The 14,244-nt window shown below is 61.6% G+C and overlaps 1 protein-coding gene across 3 annotated transcripts in view; it reads left to right on the forward strand.

The window, feature by feature from the left end:
• PLCH2 (phospholipase C eta 2) overlaps positions 1-14,244 on the forward strand; it is a 34,004-nt gene that overhangs the window by 11,596 nt on the left and 8,164 nt on the right. For all 3 annotated transcript variants that reach the window (XM_027570066.2, XM_027570073.2, XM_027570084.2), the window contains exons 3-13: positions 1,074-1,317; positions 1,505-1,634; positions 5,059-5,229; positions 7,356-7,449; positions 7,650-7,853; positions 8,117-8,237; positions 9,814-9,985; positions 10,379-10,486; positions 11,664-11,822; positions 13,405-13,491; positions 13,902-13,984. In XM_027570066.2, the coding sequence (XP_027425867.2) occupies positions 1,074-1,317; positions 1,505-1,634; positions 5,059-5,229; positions 7,356-7,449; positions 7,650-7,853; positions 8,117-8,237; positions 9,814-9,985; positions 10,379-10,486; positions 11,664-11,822; positions 13,405-13,491; positions 13,902-13,984 (1,573 nt within the window). The remainder of the gene's footprint in view (positions 1-1,073; positions 1,318-1,504; positions 1,635-5,058; positions 5,230-7,355; positions 7,450-7,649; positions 7,854-8,116; positions 8,238-9,813; positions 9,986-10,378; positions 10,487-11,663; positions 11,823-13,404; positions 13,492-13,901; positions 13,985-14,244) is intronic.

The following is a 14,244-nucleotide window of genomic DNA, read 5'->3' on the forward strand; positions in this document are numbered from 1 at the left end:
ACCAGGATCGGGGGAGGGGGGGGAAGGACGAGTGGGCTGTTTAGAGCTGACTCTGGCCTTGGAGGATCCCCAGGAGGGAGGGATGGGGGCAGCTGTTCCCTGTCAGCCCCCCAGTCTGGGCCCCCCCACCCCTGCCAGGCACATGCATGCACCCAGGGAGCTGGAGAAGGGTAGGTGGGCAGCCTCCCTCCCCAGGTAGGTGGGCTGCATGCCTGGGAGCTCAGGGGTGGGAGCAGAGGACAGAGGGGTGAGCCCACCCCTCACTGCACAGGTGGGACAGCCCCACCGTCTTTGCCCTGGATAGGATGACCCCCAGAAGGGCACAGAGCCCGCGGGGCTGAGCAGCAGGAGGTGGGCCGGTGGTAACGGGAGGCGGTCCGAGCTGGATGGAGGCTGCAGTGCTGGGGGCCCAGCCCCGGGCGCCTGGCCCCCAGAGGGGACGCTGGCTACCTGTGCCCTGCACGTCGTGAGAGTCCCTGCCACATGTGTGGGAACAGACCCTAAAGACACCTTCCTGAGCTCATCGACTGGGCGTAATTCAGGTTTTGAACGGAGGCTCTGTGGCGCTCCGGGTGCTGCGTCCAGTAATGAAATCCTTGGTGGAACCTGGGCTGGTGCACACGGAGCTGGACCCTGCGGCACCCCTGGCCCCACCACCTGCTGAGGCCAGAGCTCACTAGGGAGGCAGCCCAGGATCAGGCCGACATCAGAGTGGGGACGCGAGCTGGCCGGGGCTTGTTTGGGCTCCCCCGCTCTGCAGCCCCCGCGGGCTCGGTACAGGCGCCACGTACCTGGGATTGCTAATGAGGGGGAGCCGCCCCCTCCCTCTGGGAGAGTGTGTGAGCCTTTTCACACCCAAAGGAAGTGAGGAGCAGACCTCAGGGTCAGAGCAGGGCGGGGAGGGGTGGGCTCCCCAGCCTGAGCACATTTGTACTTTTGAGGGTCCCTTGAAATACCCCTTCCCCCGCTCCCCCCAGCCTCGCCTCTCCTGTCCCTTTGTGCTGAGCTGCTGCAGTGGGTGGGGTGCCTGGGGGGCCTGGGGCGGGCTGTGACCGGGGCCCTGCCCCCCGCAGTCTCCATCGACTCCATCCAGGAGGTGAGCGAAGGGCGGCAGTCCGAGATCTTCCAGCGCTACCCCGATGGCATTTTCGACCCCAACTGCTGCTTCAGCATCTACCATGGCAGCCACCGAGAGTCGCTGGACCTGGTCTCGCCCAGCGGGGACGAGGCGCGCACCTGGGTCACGGGCCTGCGCTACCTCATGGCGGGCATCAGCGACGAGGACAGCCTGGCCCGCCGCCAGCGCACGAGGGACCAATATCCTTGGTCTTGGGGGGCAGACCTCAGGGGCGAACTATCCACCTGGCGGGTCACACATCTGGGGAAGGGGAGCAGGGAAGGGGTGCTTGGGCTGGGGTCCTCCACTCCTCCCTGTCCGTGGCGGGGAATGGCTGGGTGCGGCTGGCCCTGCTGGACCCGTGTTGGTCCCTAACTCGGCCCTAAAGTGGCTGAAGCAGACGTTTGACGAGGCTGACAAGAACGGGGACGGGAGCCTGAGCATCGGCGAGGTCCTGCAGCTGCTGCACAAGCTGAATGTGAACCTGCCCCGGCAGAGGGTGAAGCAGATGTTCAAGGTAAGGGGGGCGCAGGTGGCGCCCTGAGCACAGGCTGCGGGGCCGCAGGTGTGTCTGCAGGGGGGCAGTCCCGCTGCGGCGGCAGGAAGTCCCGGCGGGGCCTGCAGTAGGTTGAGGGGTAGCTCGTCCAGCACCCTGCATTGGCCCAGGGGTGGTTGCTTAAATGTGGGGCGCGGCAGCAGCAGCTCCTGGGAGCCCTCCCAGCGCTGGTGGGCTAGGCGCTCAGGGCAGGTGTCAGGTCACTGAGGGAAGCCGCCCAAAACAGGCTGCAATCCCTTACCTCGTCCTCCCCCGACTGCCTGGCCCCTGGCCCGTCCTGCAGGCAGCCGTTCTGGAGCCCCGCCCCATGCAGCCTCCCGGTTCCAGCCAGCCTGGTGTTAGGAGTTATGAAAATGCGTCTGTCATCGGAGAGGCAGGCTTTATTGTCCGTAATTAGTTTCTCTCCTTCCGGAACCCCTGCTGGGGTGGTGGGGAGAAAAGGTGGCCTTGGTGCGTCCTGCTTTGTGGGGTTGATGGGCAGGCAAACCCAGCTCCTAGGCCGCAGCCGGGAAAGATGACTCTCCCTCACTCCCTCGCTCCCTCGCTCCCTCACTCTTGCTCTCTCGCGTGCACACACACACACAGTCCACTGCTCCCCCAGGCCCCGGGGGCTTCGCCTGAACTGTGCACAGACAGGTGCTGACACACTGGCTACAGCAGGGGAACCTGCAGCTCAGGGCACAGGGGTCTGTGCGTGAATGAAGGGGCGAGTGGGCTGCCCTTGGGCTGCTGGCCAAGGACTGGGGGGCTCACAGGGCCCCTGCTGGAGGCCCCCAGGGGGACAGAGCCTGCCTGGGCAGTGAGGAGCGCAGATGGCTCAGGCCTGCAGATCAGCCCCCCACCTGTACCCTGCCGATCCTACCTCCGAGGACAGCTCTGGGGCAAGAGGTTCTTCCAGAATGGTGAAGCTGCAGGGGCCAGGCCACAGGCTGTCTTAGAACTCGGGGTCCAGCCTGGCCTCTGAGGTGGGGAGAGAGGAGCATACCCTCAGAGAATGGGGCACAAGTGCACGCAGGCTCCCAGGGCCTGATGGTCCAGTGCAAAGTCCTGGCTTGGAGATGCACCCGTGCTGGGTGCATCTTCCATGCTGGGAGCCCTGGGGAGCCCATGCCCACCTGCTCCTGTAGGGACACTGGGTCTCTCATGCAGTCTTCGGGCACAGGGGCTCCCCATGGAGCCCTGCGACCCACCCCTGGCTTGGCTGAGTCCCGGCTCTGACCAGATCCTCTTGAGGCAGCCCGGAGCAGTGGGGAGACCGTGCAGCCTGGGGCCTGCAGGGGGTGGGCTCTGGGCTGGCTCTGGAGGGAAGTGAGCAGCAGGGGTGGGGGGTCAATGCTGGCCTAGAGCTGTGGACCCCAGACCCAAGCAGCCATGTCCACGGTAGACCCCGAGTGCCTGGGCCTCCCCGGCCATCTCCATGTCCCACCCTCCCAGCGCTCTGAAGCCCAGGGAAGGAAGGCTGACTCGCCGCCAGGCAGAGCAGCTCTGAAGCCCAGGGAAGGAAGGCTGACTCGCCGCCAGGCAGAGCAGCTCTGATCATTAGGGTCAATTTTGTTGCCGAGAAATCTCAAGATTGTTTCCAGCACCTGGAAGTGCCTGATCGAAGGCGAGATCTGTGGGGGCAAAGAGTGCCTTGAACATAGTTTCATGAAGTCTGAGATAACAGCGGAGAGCAGGCTAGGCCCAGCATGGCCCTCGGACACCCAGCAGAGTGGCTCCAACCTGAGGGTGCCTTCACGGGCCGCAGTCACTGTCTGCACAAAGAGCGGCCAACGGATTGCTTCAGGAGGCACTTCTGGGGCTGTGCTTTTGGGGCTCATCCTCATAAAATGTTTTCATTCGCCCCGAGGGCTGGCAGCTGGATGGAGACCAGGCAGCCACCCCAGCCTGGACTCCTGGCTGTACCGCCCTGCACAGAACTGGGTGGGAGGCCAAATCACCCCGTGGGCTGGACACTCAATGCAATGGGCATCTCCGCCCAGCTCCAGCCACGCCCTGGGGAGGGCTGCCCGCCTGCCCTGTCCTGCCAGCTCTCAGACCCAGGACTGCCCTCAAACCGAGCTCCAGACACAAGTGGTCTTTGTCTGGTGTCTTCTGGGCCCCAGCACATGTGGCTCTGGTCCTGTCCCAGCCTTGGCACAGATGCCGGGGTCCTGGAGTGAGGCTCGGGGGCCTTGCTGGGTACCCATCTCCGTGCCAAGCTAGGAGCAGATGGTAGAGATCAGCCTTCCCAGAGCAGTTCTCTCACTGGGCACAGGGACATGGGGGTGTCCGTGGTCACCTGGTTCCCTGGTGATGCTCCTGGTTCAGAGGAGGCCTCAGGGACCTGGCACCTAGCCCCTAGTCACCCCAGATTGTGTCAGCACATGAGGAAAGACTATCCAGATGGCGCACAGAGCAGGGAGTATTGCTGTCCATGGTGCTGATCTGATGTCCATTCCTGCTGTGCCGTCCAACCTCCAGGCAGGTCCTGCTCACCCCCAACCTAGCCCACGAGCCCAGACCACTCGGGGTCTGGAACAGCATCTCCTGTGGGGCTTTTCTGGCCCATTCCCAGGGATTGCCACGGCCCCAGGACACCTCAGGCTCCTCTGGGCAGCCCGGCCTGCAGTTGCTGGGTCCCTTGTCCTCTGGGTCTGTCCCTGGCCTTGCTGTTTGGTGTTCCCAGGATCTGACACTTCAGTAGATGTTCCCTGAGTGGTGGGTTCATGAAGGAGTCTGGTCTCACTGGGGTCCCAATGGGTTCCTGCTGATGTTGTGTGAGCTGCCCTGTCTGCAAGAGAAAGACAGTGGCCAGGTCCTCTCTCTCTCTCTGTTGTGGAGACTGAAGCCAGGGCACGCTGTACCCTGGGGCCTTGAGCTTTTCTAACCAATGGGCAGCCAAGTGTAATTACAGGCTCATAGCCCAGGCTGGGCATTAACTCCGGAGTGGGGTGTTAGCTCCCAGTATAGGATGTTAGCTCCCACAGTGAGGTGTTGACCCCCAAGGTGAGGTGTTGGCTTTAATGTGAGGTGTTGACTCCAGGATGGAGTATTGGCCCCCAGATGGGGTGTTGGCTCCCAAGGTAGGGTGTTGGCTCCCACTATAAGGTATTGGTTCCAAGGGTGGGGTGTTGATTCACGTGGGACATTGACCCCCAGAGTGGAGTTCTGATTCCAGTGTGGGGTGTTGGTTCTCAGTGTGGGGTGACTGTGCCAGGTTTAGGTGTAAGTTGACCTTGAAAGCCTGGGACTAGGGTAGGGGAAGTGAGATCTGTGTTAAAGGGTCACTCAGTGGCTTCTTGGTGGGAGAGTCAGAGGGGGAGCCCAGCGAATTCACTGGGGCAGGCACCCCAGGGAGCTATCAGAGTGGGACACTAGGGGTCACAGAGGTTTTGGCTTGTAGGAAGCAGACACAGATGACCACCAGGGGACGCTGGGCTTTGAGGAGTTCTGTGCCTTCTATAAGATGATGTCCACCCGCCGGGACCTCTACCTGCTCATGCTGACCTACAGCGACCACAAGGACCACCTGGATGCCGCTGACCTGCAGCGCTTCCTGGAGGTGGAGCAGAAGGTGAGGGCACGGGCAGTGGGAGCAGGGTTCTAGCCTACGTGGCCTCACCTTGGGCTCCCAGAGCCCTTGAACCGGTTCAGTGTGGCTGAGAACCCTTCAGTGTGGAAGGTTGGGCCACAGCCCGGCCTTCAGGGTTCTATCAGTGGACCTGCTTTGGTTCCCATCATGGGCCATGCCAGCGTATTTCGGGGTGTGTCCCATGGAGGCCCTGAGCAGGTAGGAAAGTTCTGTGGTTTCTCCTCTGTGGGCCTCTGAGCAGCTCAGCCCTGACCACAGACAGCCCGAGCTTCCTGAAGGGAGCCTGCGCTTGACCACAGCACCTTTAGTGTGGAGCACCTCGTAGAATGGGGATGCCACATCCCAGCCTTCCCACCTGTTCCCGCCACGGGTTGGGCCAGCTCGTACCCCTGAGCTCCAGGCCCACCACTGCCACCGCCATTCGCCCATTTGTCCAGCAGATGCCCGGATGCCCCTGGTGCCAGAGGGGCATGCCTACCCATTTGTCTTGACTCTGGCCCCTCCTGTCCATCCTAAGACGTCGAGTGCTCCCTGGGCTTTGCCCTGCAGACTGGGGGCCCAGCGTCCAGAGGCTCAGGGATGTGGACCCCTCAACCTTGGCCTGGGCAGGGGCTGGGTGTTGCTTTCTGTGGTGGGTAGGAGGCTGGAAATCTGTAGCAGGAGAGGGGAAGGCCAGTGTCCCCTGAGGAAAGAGCGCTCCTGTGGTGGGGCCCAGACAGCATGTGGTTCCCACCCTTAGGGCTGGTGGGAGGCAACCATGAGGACCAGCTTCCAGACTTGTAACTTCCTGGAACCCTCAGAGACCCGGGTTTGGGCAGAGAATGGGAGGGGCGGTCAGCCTTGAGGCTGGGTGGCTGGATCAGCAGGAGCAGCTGAGAGACCCAGGCTGGGTCTACGTGGCATTTGCCCACGAGCTCCCATCACTGCTGTCCTGGGCTGGCACCCTGCCCCACTCTGCCCTACGAGTCTGCCTCAAGCCCAGGGCAGGACAGAGGGCTGCCCCTGGGGCTGTTCTCCTAGAACACCTCCCCCACTCACACAGCTGGCTGGGGTTCTGTCCTCGAGGCCGTCCTGCTGGCGGGAGGATTGGGATCCAGACGGGAGAGGCTGCCTCCAGCCTGGCGGGATCCTGATGTCCAGGGCGAATCCCTCCCAGCCCAGCCACTGCGGGCAGCGTTGGAGTGAGGCTGTGGGTTCTCTGTTGCGGTTGCTGGTATACGTAGGGGTGGAGGGTGGGAAAGTGGTCCTGTCTGGGATGGGCAGTACCGACTCATTATTCCCTGCCCTTTGCCCTAAGCTTTCCAGAACTCTCCCTATATCTGGGGTTTGAGCCCTGACCCAGGCCCTTGGACTTGACCTCCTGAGGTCCACAGCTGCTCTGAGCTCTGACCCCATTTGCCCCCCTTTCCCCTCTATCACTGGTTACGCATCCCCCACCCCGCATTCCTCGGGACTTGCTAGAAGCCCTGCTGGTGGGCCTGCCTCTGGGAACTGGGGTTCCCGGCCTGAGCTGCACCCCAGGGCCCTGGGAGATCCCTCCGCCTCTTGTGCTTGGGGCCATTGATGTGCAGGGCCACCTTGGGTTCAGCTTTGTTGTGCAGCTTTCCTGTGATAGATGTGGGGAGCAAGCAGGGAGAGGGAGGGAGAAGAGGCCCCTGGGTTTCTCCAAGGTGGGACTGGGTCCTGGTTCTCCTGCACCCCTGTACACACAGGGCTCCCTGCCAGGACTGCCCCGGCCCACAGCTCTTGAGACCCCTAACACAGTGGGGATGAGGGAGCTGGTGGCCCAGCCGATGGAGCCCAAGACCCTTCCCCTGCTTCAAGGATCCACAGTCGGTGACAGGTCTTCCAAAGCCATGTGATCCACCAGTAGTCCTCTGGCCACCGAGCCTGAGTCTTGTGACACTGGGGGTGGCCAGAGTGTCCCCCAGTCTGGGAAGCACACTGCAGGGGCCTGAGCCTCCCCCCGCCGTGGTTAGTCTTGATGTGACCAACAGAGGCTGGGTGGGAGGCAGTGGTGGTGGTGGTGGTGGAGGAGGGCCTGCTGCCTGAGGCTAGCCCAGGCCAGTGACGGGCTAGCCTGGGCTTAAGCCCTTGCTCTGGCCTAGATGGCGGGTGTGACCCTTGAGAGCTGCCGGGACATCATCAAGCAGTTTGAGCCCTGCCCAGAAAACAAGAGTAAGGGGGTGCTGGGCATTGATGGTGAGTGGGGGCGTCACTGCGGTCCAGCTGTCCTGGCAGGCCAATGGGGGGGGGTGCTGGCGGGCAACCTGTGGGCCTGGACAGGTGGCCTGAGTGGGCAGCTTCCTGTTCCACATGGCGCGGAGATGGGTGGTACTGAGATGAGCCTTGTGATGGGGCCGGCGTGTGGGGGCTAAGCACCCACCGTGCTCCCCACACAGGCTTCACCAACTATACTCGGAGTCCTGCTGGCGACATCTTCAACCCGGAGCACCATGGTGTGCACCAGGACATGACACGGCCACTGAGCCACTACTTTATCACCTCGTCCCACAACACCTACCTCATGGGCGACCAGCTCATGTCCCAGTCTCGGGTAGACATGTACGCCTGGGTTCTGCAGGCTGGCTGCCGTTGCGTGGAGGGTACGTGGTGGGGGCTCTAGGACACCACATCCCTTCGGACTTGGGGCCCCGGGCCTGAGCTGCGGACCGGTGGCTCCTCTCGGGGACATCGCTGTGGCGTCTCTGGGCAGGGTGTGTGCCCTCCTCCCAGGCAGGGGCTGTGACAGGCTCCTCCTGCTGTTAACTGCTGGGCAGGAGGACCCCTGCGGTCAGCCCACGAGCTGTGGGTCTCTGGGCATGGGCAGCCAGACTCCTGTGGCTGACTGAGGCCTGCCTGCCCACAGTGGACTGCTGGGACGGGCCTGACGGGGAGCCCATTGTGCACCATGGCTATACTCTGACCTCCAAGATCCTCTTCAAAGATGTCATCGAAACCATCAACAAATACGCTTTTGTCAAGAATGAGTGAGTGGCTGGGACTGGGGAGGGAGGCACTACGCAGGTGGGTGGGTGGGGGAGGGGCTCAAATGGCTCTTCCTGCCCCTCCCCCACATCCTTTTTCAGGAGGCGCATTTGCAGAGGCCAAGGGGTTGATTTTGGGGTCTCTTGTTGAGGCTGAGGGTCAGGGAAGGGAGTGGAGCCGCAGGTCTGGGGAGAGGGAAGGCGGTGGGTGCGGGAGCTGATAGCGGACGAGCCATGGCAGGTGGGGTACCTGTGCCAGCAGCCCCTGCCCACACACACTTGGCAGCCCCTGGTGCCGGCCACCTGCAACAGTGGTAGCTCTAGTACTAATTACCCCCCAGAAGCTCTCGATGTCCAAACTCCATTTGCTGTCACTCAGCTGTAGCTACAAACACTGGTGAGCAAAATCCAATTTAGTTTCTGGAAATAGAAGACCGCCTCCCCACACTTACAGTCACCTTCAAGTCGTGGCTGAACAAGGCTCACAGGCAAGGAAAGAACTAATTTAATGAGGGAGGGGAGGAGACGCAAGATTGATTTCGGAAATAGAGACTAGAGGGGCCCCTCCCGGAAGAGCTTGCCCAAGCTCTGTCTTGGGCTGCCAGAAGGGAGTGGGAGTGAGGATTGGCAGCCTGGGCCCCAGAATCGCAGGTGAGAGGGGCATCTCAGGGCAGGGGAGCTTGGACAGACAGGTGTCTGTAGCTGCAGAGGACCCAGGGACCTGCTAATGTCTCAGCACAGGGCTTGCACCTTATGTGTGTCAGCATAATCTTTGCAGGCATAAGGTTCTTCCTGAGGGCCTTGGGCTTTAGGCTTCAGTCTCTTGCCTGAGAAATGGGGAGATGAATACTTTTGCCCCAAGTTAAGTCCTGTCTGCCCTTTCCACGTCACAGGACTTGCCCATCTCTTGCTTTGATTCATGCCCTCTATGTCTGGGTCACTTACGTTTTCTAAAAAGATCATGTTACCTTTGGGCAAAAATCCAAGTAAAATGTGCACTTGGTTAAAAAACAAATCAAACAACTGAAGAGCATATAATGAAAATCCTTATGTTATACTCCCTATTCTGCACTACATAGGTAATAACAATGTTCTACCAGATGGTATGTGCCCACCTTATGTCTCCTTTCTTATGGGGCCAATGTTGGGACCCCAGAGCCATTCAGAGGATGGTGTCTCCAGTATCTAGGTCAATGAGATTATCTTTCTCAGTCTATTCATTGCTCCACGTTGCACCTCAGTTGAGTCCACATCATTTTTAAACCATGACTTGATGACTTGCTTGAATATTTCCTCTTGTTTTCCTGGAGTTTCTAATTGCCTTTGTTTTTTCTTATTGGGATATGGATTGCATGCCTTCTTTATCTGTCCCTAAAATCTCCCAGCTCCTTTCCCACCCACTCAGTTGCTTTTCAAAGCCATTGATGGACCCCCTCCCAGAGTGGCTGGCAGTTCCATCTATTCTGGTTGTTGGTAAAGATATCTTTTCATTCACTGGTGCAGGTGACTTGAGGTTTTACACAGGTGGGGCCTTGCCCTCCCCTGGCTTCACTCTGCTCCTTCCACCTTGGGGCCACAGGTACCCAGTGATCCTGTCCATTGAGAACCACTGCAGTGTCATCCAACAGAAAAAAATGGCCCAGTATCTGACTGATATCCTTGGGGATAAACTGGACTTGTCATCAGTAAGCAGTGAGGATGCCACCATGCTTCCCTCTCCGCAGATGCTCAAGGGCAAGATTCTGGTGAAGGTGAGCACCTGCCTGACCCTGCTAGGGCCAGCATCCTGCTGGGCCTCTGACCTCTGATCTGTGGCCAGGTGAGGGGCAATTGCCCTGCTCTAGATAATATGGGGCTCCACACCATCTGTGGCAGATTTGAGGAGTCAGGGTAGGCCCTAACCCTGACCTGCCCTCAGTCTCCCTCCATGGTGGCCACTCAATCTAAGGACCTCCGTGCACACAATCCAGCATTTCCCTCCCATGCTGCTGCAGCAAGGAAGTGCTGGGCTGGCCTCTACCCCATGGCCTGAGGTCCACAAGCAAGCTTGAGAAAGGCTCCTTCCCTTTGCTGCTTCTCGTATGGGTACTGGCCTCCCAGTACTTCCTGCAGGACCCCTCTCATGGCCCACTGCCTCCCCCCAGGGCAAGAAGCTTCCTGCCAACATCAGCGAGGATGCCGAGGAAGGCGAGGTGTCTGATGAAGACAGTGCAGACGAGATCGATGAGGACTGCAAACTTCTTAACGGGGATGTGAGTAGGGGCTGGGAGGCCCTCTCTGGGGCGGGGGGAGCTGTAGCCCTGAACAGCAGGCTCATAGCTGGCTCAGGTGGCTGGGAGAGGGTGCTTGGGCAGATACGAGGGTGCTTTGCCCAGTGTCTACACAGCTGGGCGCATGCTCAGCCAGTGCGGGCCCTTCCCTACCTGCCCCTTCACACAAGACTCGGCCCCTGAGCGCCCAGCTAGTGGGCTTCCACCTTTTCATCCAGAGGCTCTGGGGCTAGGGGGTCACACAGGGAGGCTGAGGAGTGAAAATGGGCTTGGCATAGTGGGGCTGGGGCAACTCTGTAATTAGCTTCTTCTCTCCTCTGGGCACTGTTCTAAGCTGCTGCTGTGAGGTAGGAAGGCATTATTTCTCCCGGAGGGGCCATCAAATGGGAAAATAATTGTGCAGGAGCATTCCCAGCCACGTTAGCTAATTGTTTTAGAAAGCCCTGAAGCAGCAGAATTCTTTCTGCTTTGGATGTGCCTGCATATTTTTCTGGCCCTAGGTGACCGTAAACCCGTGTTGTCTGATGTCTAACTGGCATTATTCCAACCTGGGCCCTGGGACACCCGGATGCCCATGGCTCAGGCCCTGCCCCAGAGGGGGTCCCCGTGTGTCAGGGCTGCAAGGGGGGGCTGCTCCGGGCAGGGAGAACTGCCCAGCCCCCGGTGCTGGCCAGCCAGGCCGTCTGTCCCCACCCCCGCCCATCTCCTTGAGGTGTCTGGTAGCCAGTGGAGGGATCCCAGATCCCCAGCTGCTTAGGGCTCCTGGAGCCCAAAGTGGCCACCGGGTACCCTGAGCCCCTTCCCCAAAGCCCACTGGCTGGAAGCGTGGCAAGCCGTCTGCTGAGTTTCTGTGGGCAGCATTGTGCAGCTAAAAGATGCAGGTGTTAAAATCAGAGAGGCCTTGGTTCAGGGCCTGCTGGTCACTGTGGCTCTGGGGCAAATCACATGCCTGCTGTATGGCCCTGCGGTGGGGTGGTGTGAGGATAAAACAACGCCATGTAGCAGTGAGTGTGCGGCTGGGGCCGGGGGTGAGAAGCCAAGATGGGGTTCTGGCTCCCCAGCTCCAGCAGGCCCCTCCAGCAGGGAACTTGGGGGCCACCACCGCTGCTGCCACAGGGCTGGGGACTGATGGCACGGGGTGGCCGTCCGGCTCTGGCAGGTCGCCACCAATCGGAAACGTGTGGAAAACATCGCCAAGAAGAAACTGGATTCCCTAATGAAGGAGTCAAAGATTCGGGACTGTGAGGACCCTAATGACTTCACCGTGTCCACGCTGCCCTCGTCTGGAAAGCTTGGGCACAAGGCAGAGGGCAAAAAGGTGAGAGCCCTGCAGCCTTTGAGGTCAGCCTGCGGCTGAGGGAAGGGCCTGGAACATCCGGTCTGTGCACACCTGTTCATACATAACCCCCCCCCACCACCACCAAACCCGTCCCCGGATTTCTGGGCGGGGAGGACACAGAGGCCCTGCAGCTCTGGTGTGTGAGCAGGTGGCAGTATGTCCAGTGTGGTGGACACAATGTGAAGTCCCTGCTTCCCCTTGACCAAGCAATATCTGGGCATGCACCCGGGAGCTTGGGGACACAGACGACGGCCGCTTGGACCTGGGAGGGACCCAGCACCCCCCTGCCCGACATCCAGAGGGGCCAGGACGGGACCTGCTTGAACAGAGGGGGCCGGCTGGGCCGGGCCCTGCCCCCTGTGCTCTGTCCAGGGCATGGGTGCTCCTCCGCCTGCTGTCCTGCCCGCCCCACCCCACCCTGCGGAGCTCTCTAGGGTCACCAGGCTGTGGGGGAGGGACAGGAGTGGCCCAGCGCAGCCCTCCGCTGCCCACAGTCTCCTTGAGGGTGGTCGGAGCTCGGGTCCGTGCTGTAACCCCTGCCAAGCTCGGGTGTGTGGGCACTGGGGGGGGCGGCAGCAGATTCTGGCTGAGGCTGCCGCTGCTTCTCCAGGGTGCACGGCGTTTCGGGCGGTGTTTACAGAGCTGCGAAGCGTGTCGGCCCCGACTGGCTCCAGACACACCACGCACACGGCTCCCAGCGCCTCTGCCAGTGTGCCGTGGAACCATCAATAAACTAGGCGGGAGACGGGGCGGTGTTGCTGGGCTGGGGAAGAGAAAGAGAAACACTTCTGAGAGCAATTGGACTGTAGCTGATGCTGAGCACCCCTGTTGCTGCTGACCTGGGCCTCAGGCTTCGGGCCGGCTCCTTCCGTGCTGACTAGCAAGGTGTGAGCAGAGCGGCCCCAGGGCGGACACCGGAGCTGCAGAGTTGACCATCATGTGTCCCCCCGTTGGGCACAGTGGGGCCCAGCTTGAGCTCCAGGGTCCAGGCTGCAAGCCTGGCAGTCCAGGCTGGGCCGGGGTTGGTGGGGAGGTGTGGACGTGCAGGGGTGCGCCCACGGGTGTGTGTGGACGGGGCCTGGGGAGCCCCCTTTGGCAGGGCGGGGAAGGAATCCCATAAGTAGCGGCCAGGAAGGCTCACGGTAGCCCTGACGCGAACAAGGGCAGCTTCGGGGGCGCAGACCCGCATTTGGCTCCGCAAGAAGCAGGGCCGGACCCCAGAGCCGCAGGGAGCTTGTACGGGCCTTACAGAAGCACGCACGCCCGAGGAACCTTGCAGACACACAAACGGCGTTTATCATACACTCACCCACTGCGGGGAAAAAAATTCAGAACTGGGGCCTTAATGGGCTTAAAGCAACACATCTCGAGGGGCTCCCTCTCAGACCCCTGCTCCCTGGCCGCTGCCACTGAGACCCCAGGGAGGGCTGAGGAATGTGTCTCCACGGGCCCCACCTGCCCCTGCTGCCTCCGAGCTCCTTGCAGGAGGGGTGCCTGGAGCCCCTGGGACTGAGGCCAGGTCCCGCCCCCCCGCCGTCACCTCTGTCTCCCTCTCCCCCAGGCTGAGGAGGACGTGGAGTCCGGGGAGGACGCCGGGGCCAGCCGACGGAACAATCGCATCCTTATGAGCGGCTTCTCCAAGCTCAAGGTCTGGCGGGGCTCCCAGGCGGGGGCACCTTGCCGGAGCCCACCATGCTCCGTCTTCCCGCTTGCCCAACTGTCCCTGGGCCGGCCAGCCGGCGCGTCCCCTCCAGCTCCCAGGGCCCCGGGCCTGCCTCCCGGAATCCCCCTCTGGACTCCTAGCTCCCGCGTCTGACTGGGGCTGCACAGGGTAGGGGTCTCGATGGCCCTCCCCTGGCCCACACCAGCCAACGCCCCCGGGTCACTCGGGGCCAAGGCCGACCAGCACACTGCAGAGGACCGGCAGGCCCAGCCCGGCAGCCTGGGACCCAGGAGCCCCGGATGGCAGGGCTGCCTCCTTCGCCCTGCCGGCCAGTGCAGGTGACTCAGCTGAGCCAGGGGCTCCATGGGGCCTGACTCCGCTCTCCTTCCGCACAGAAAAAGAGCAGCAAGCTAAAGAAAGCAGCCAGCATGGAGGAGGGGGATGAGGACCTGGACTCCCAAGGCAGCCAGAGCCGAGGGTCAGTGCCCTGCCCCAGCCTGGGACCCTGACTAGAGTGGCGGCAGGAAGTGCCCGTGTCCCTGCAACAACTAGTGTTGGATGCGCAGGCCCCACGGTGGCCCCGTGACCGCACGGTGGGGGAGGGGGAGCCCAGGGTGTGGACCTCAGGGTCTCGGGGCCGGACTGGCCAGCACGGGCCCCTGTGCCTGCTCCTAGTGCCCGTCGCGGTTGGAGACGTGTTCTTGGGTGGGCTCGGCGCCAGTGCCTGCCCCGCCCCCG

This window comes from Zalophus californianus, chromosome 4, assembly GCF_009762305.2.
Source record: "Zalophus californianus isolate mZalCal1 chromosome 4, mZalCal1.pri.v2, whole genome shotgun sequence".
Lineage (NCBI taxonomy): Eukaryota > Metazoa > Chordata > Mammalia > Carnivora > Otariidae > Zalophus > Zalophus californianus.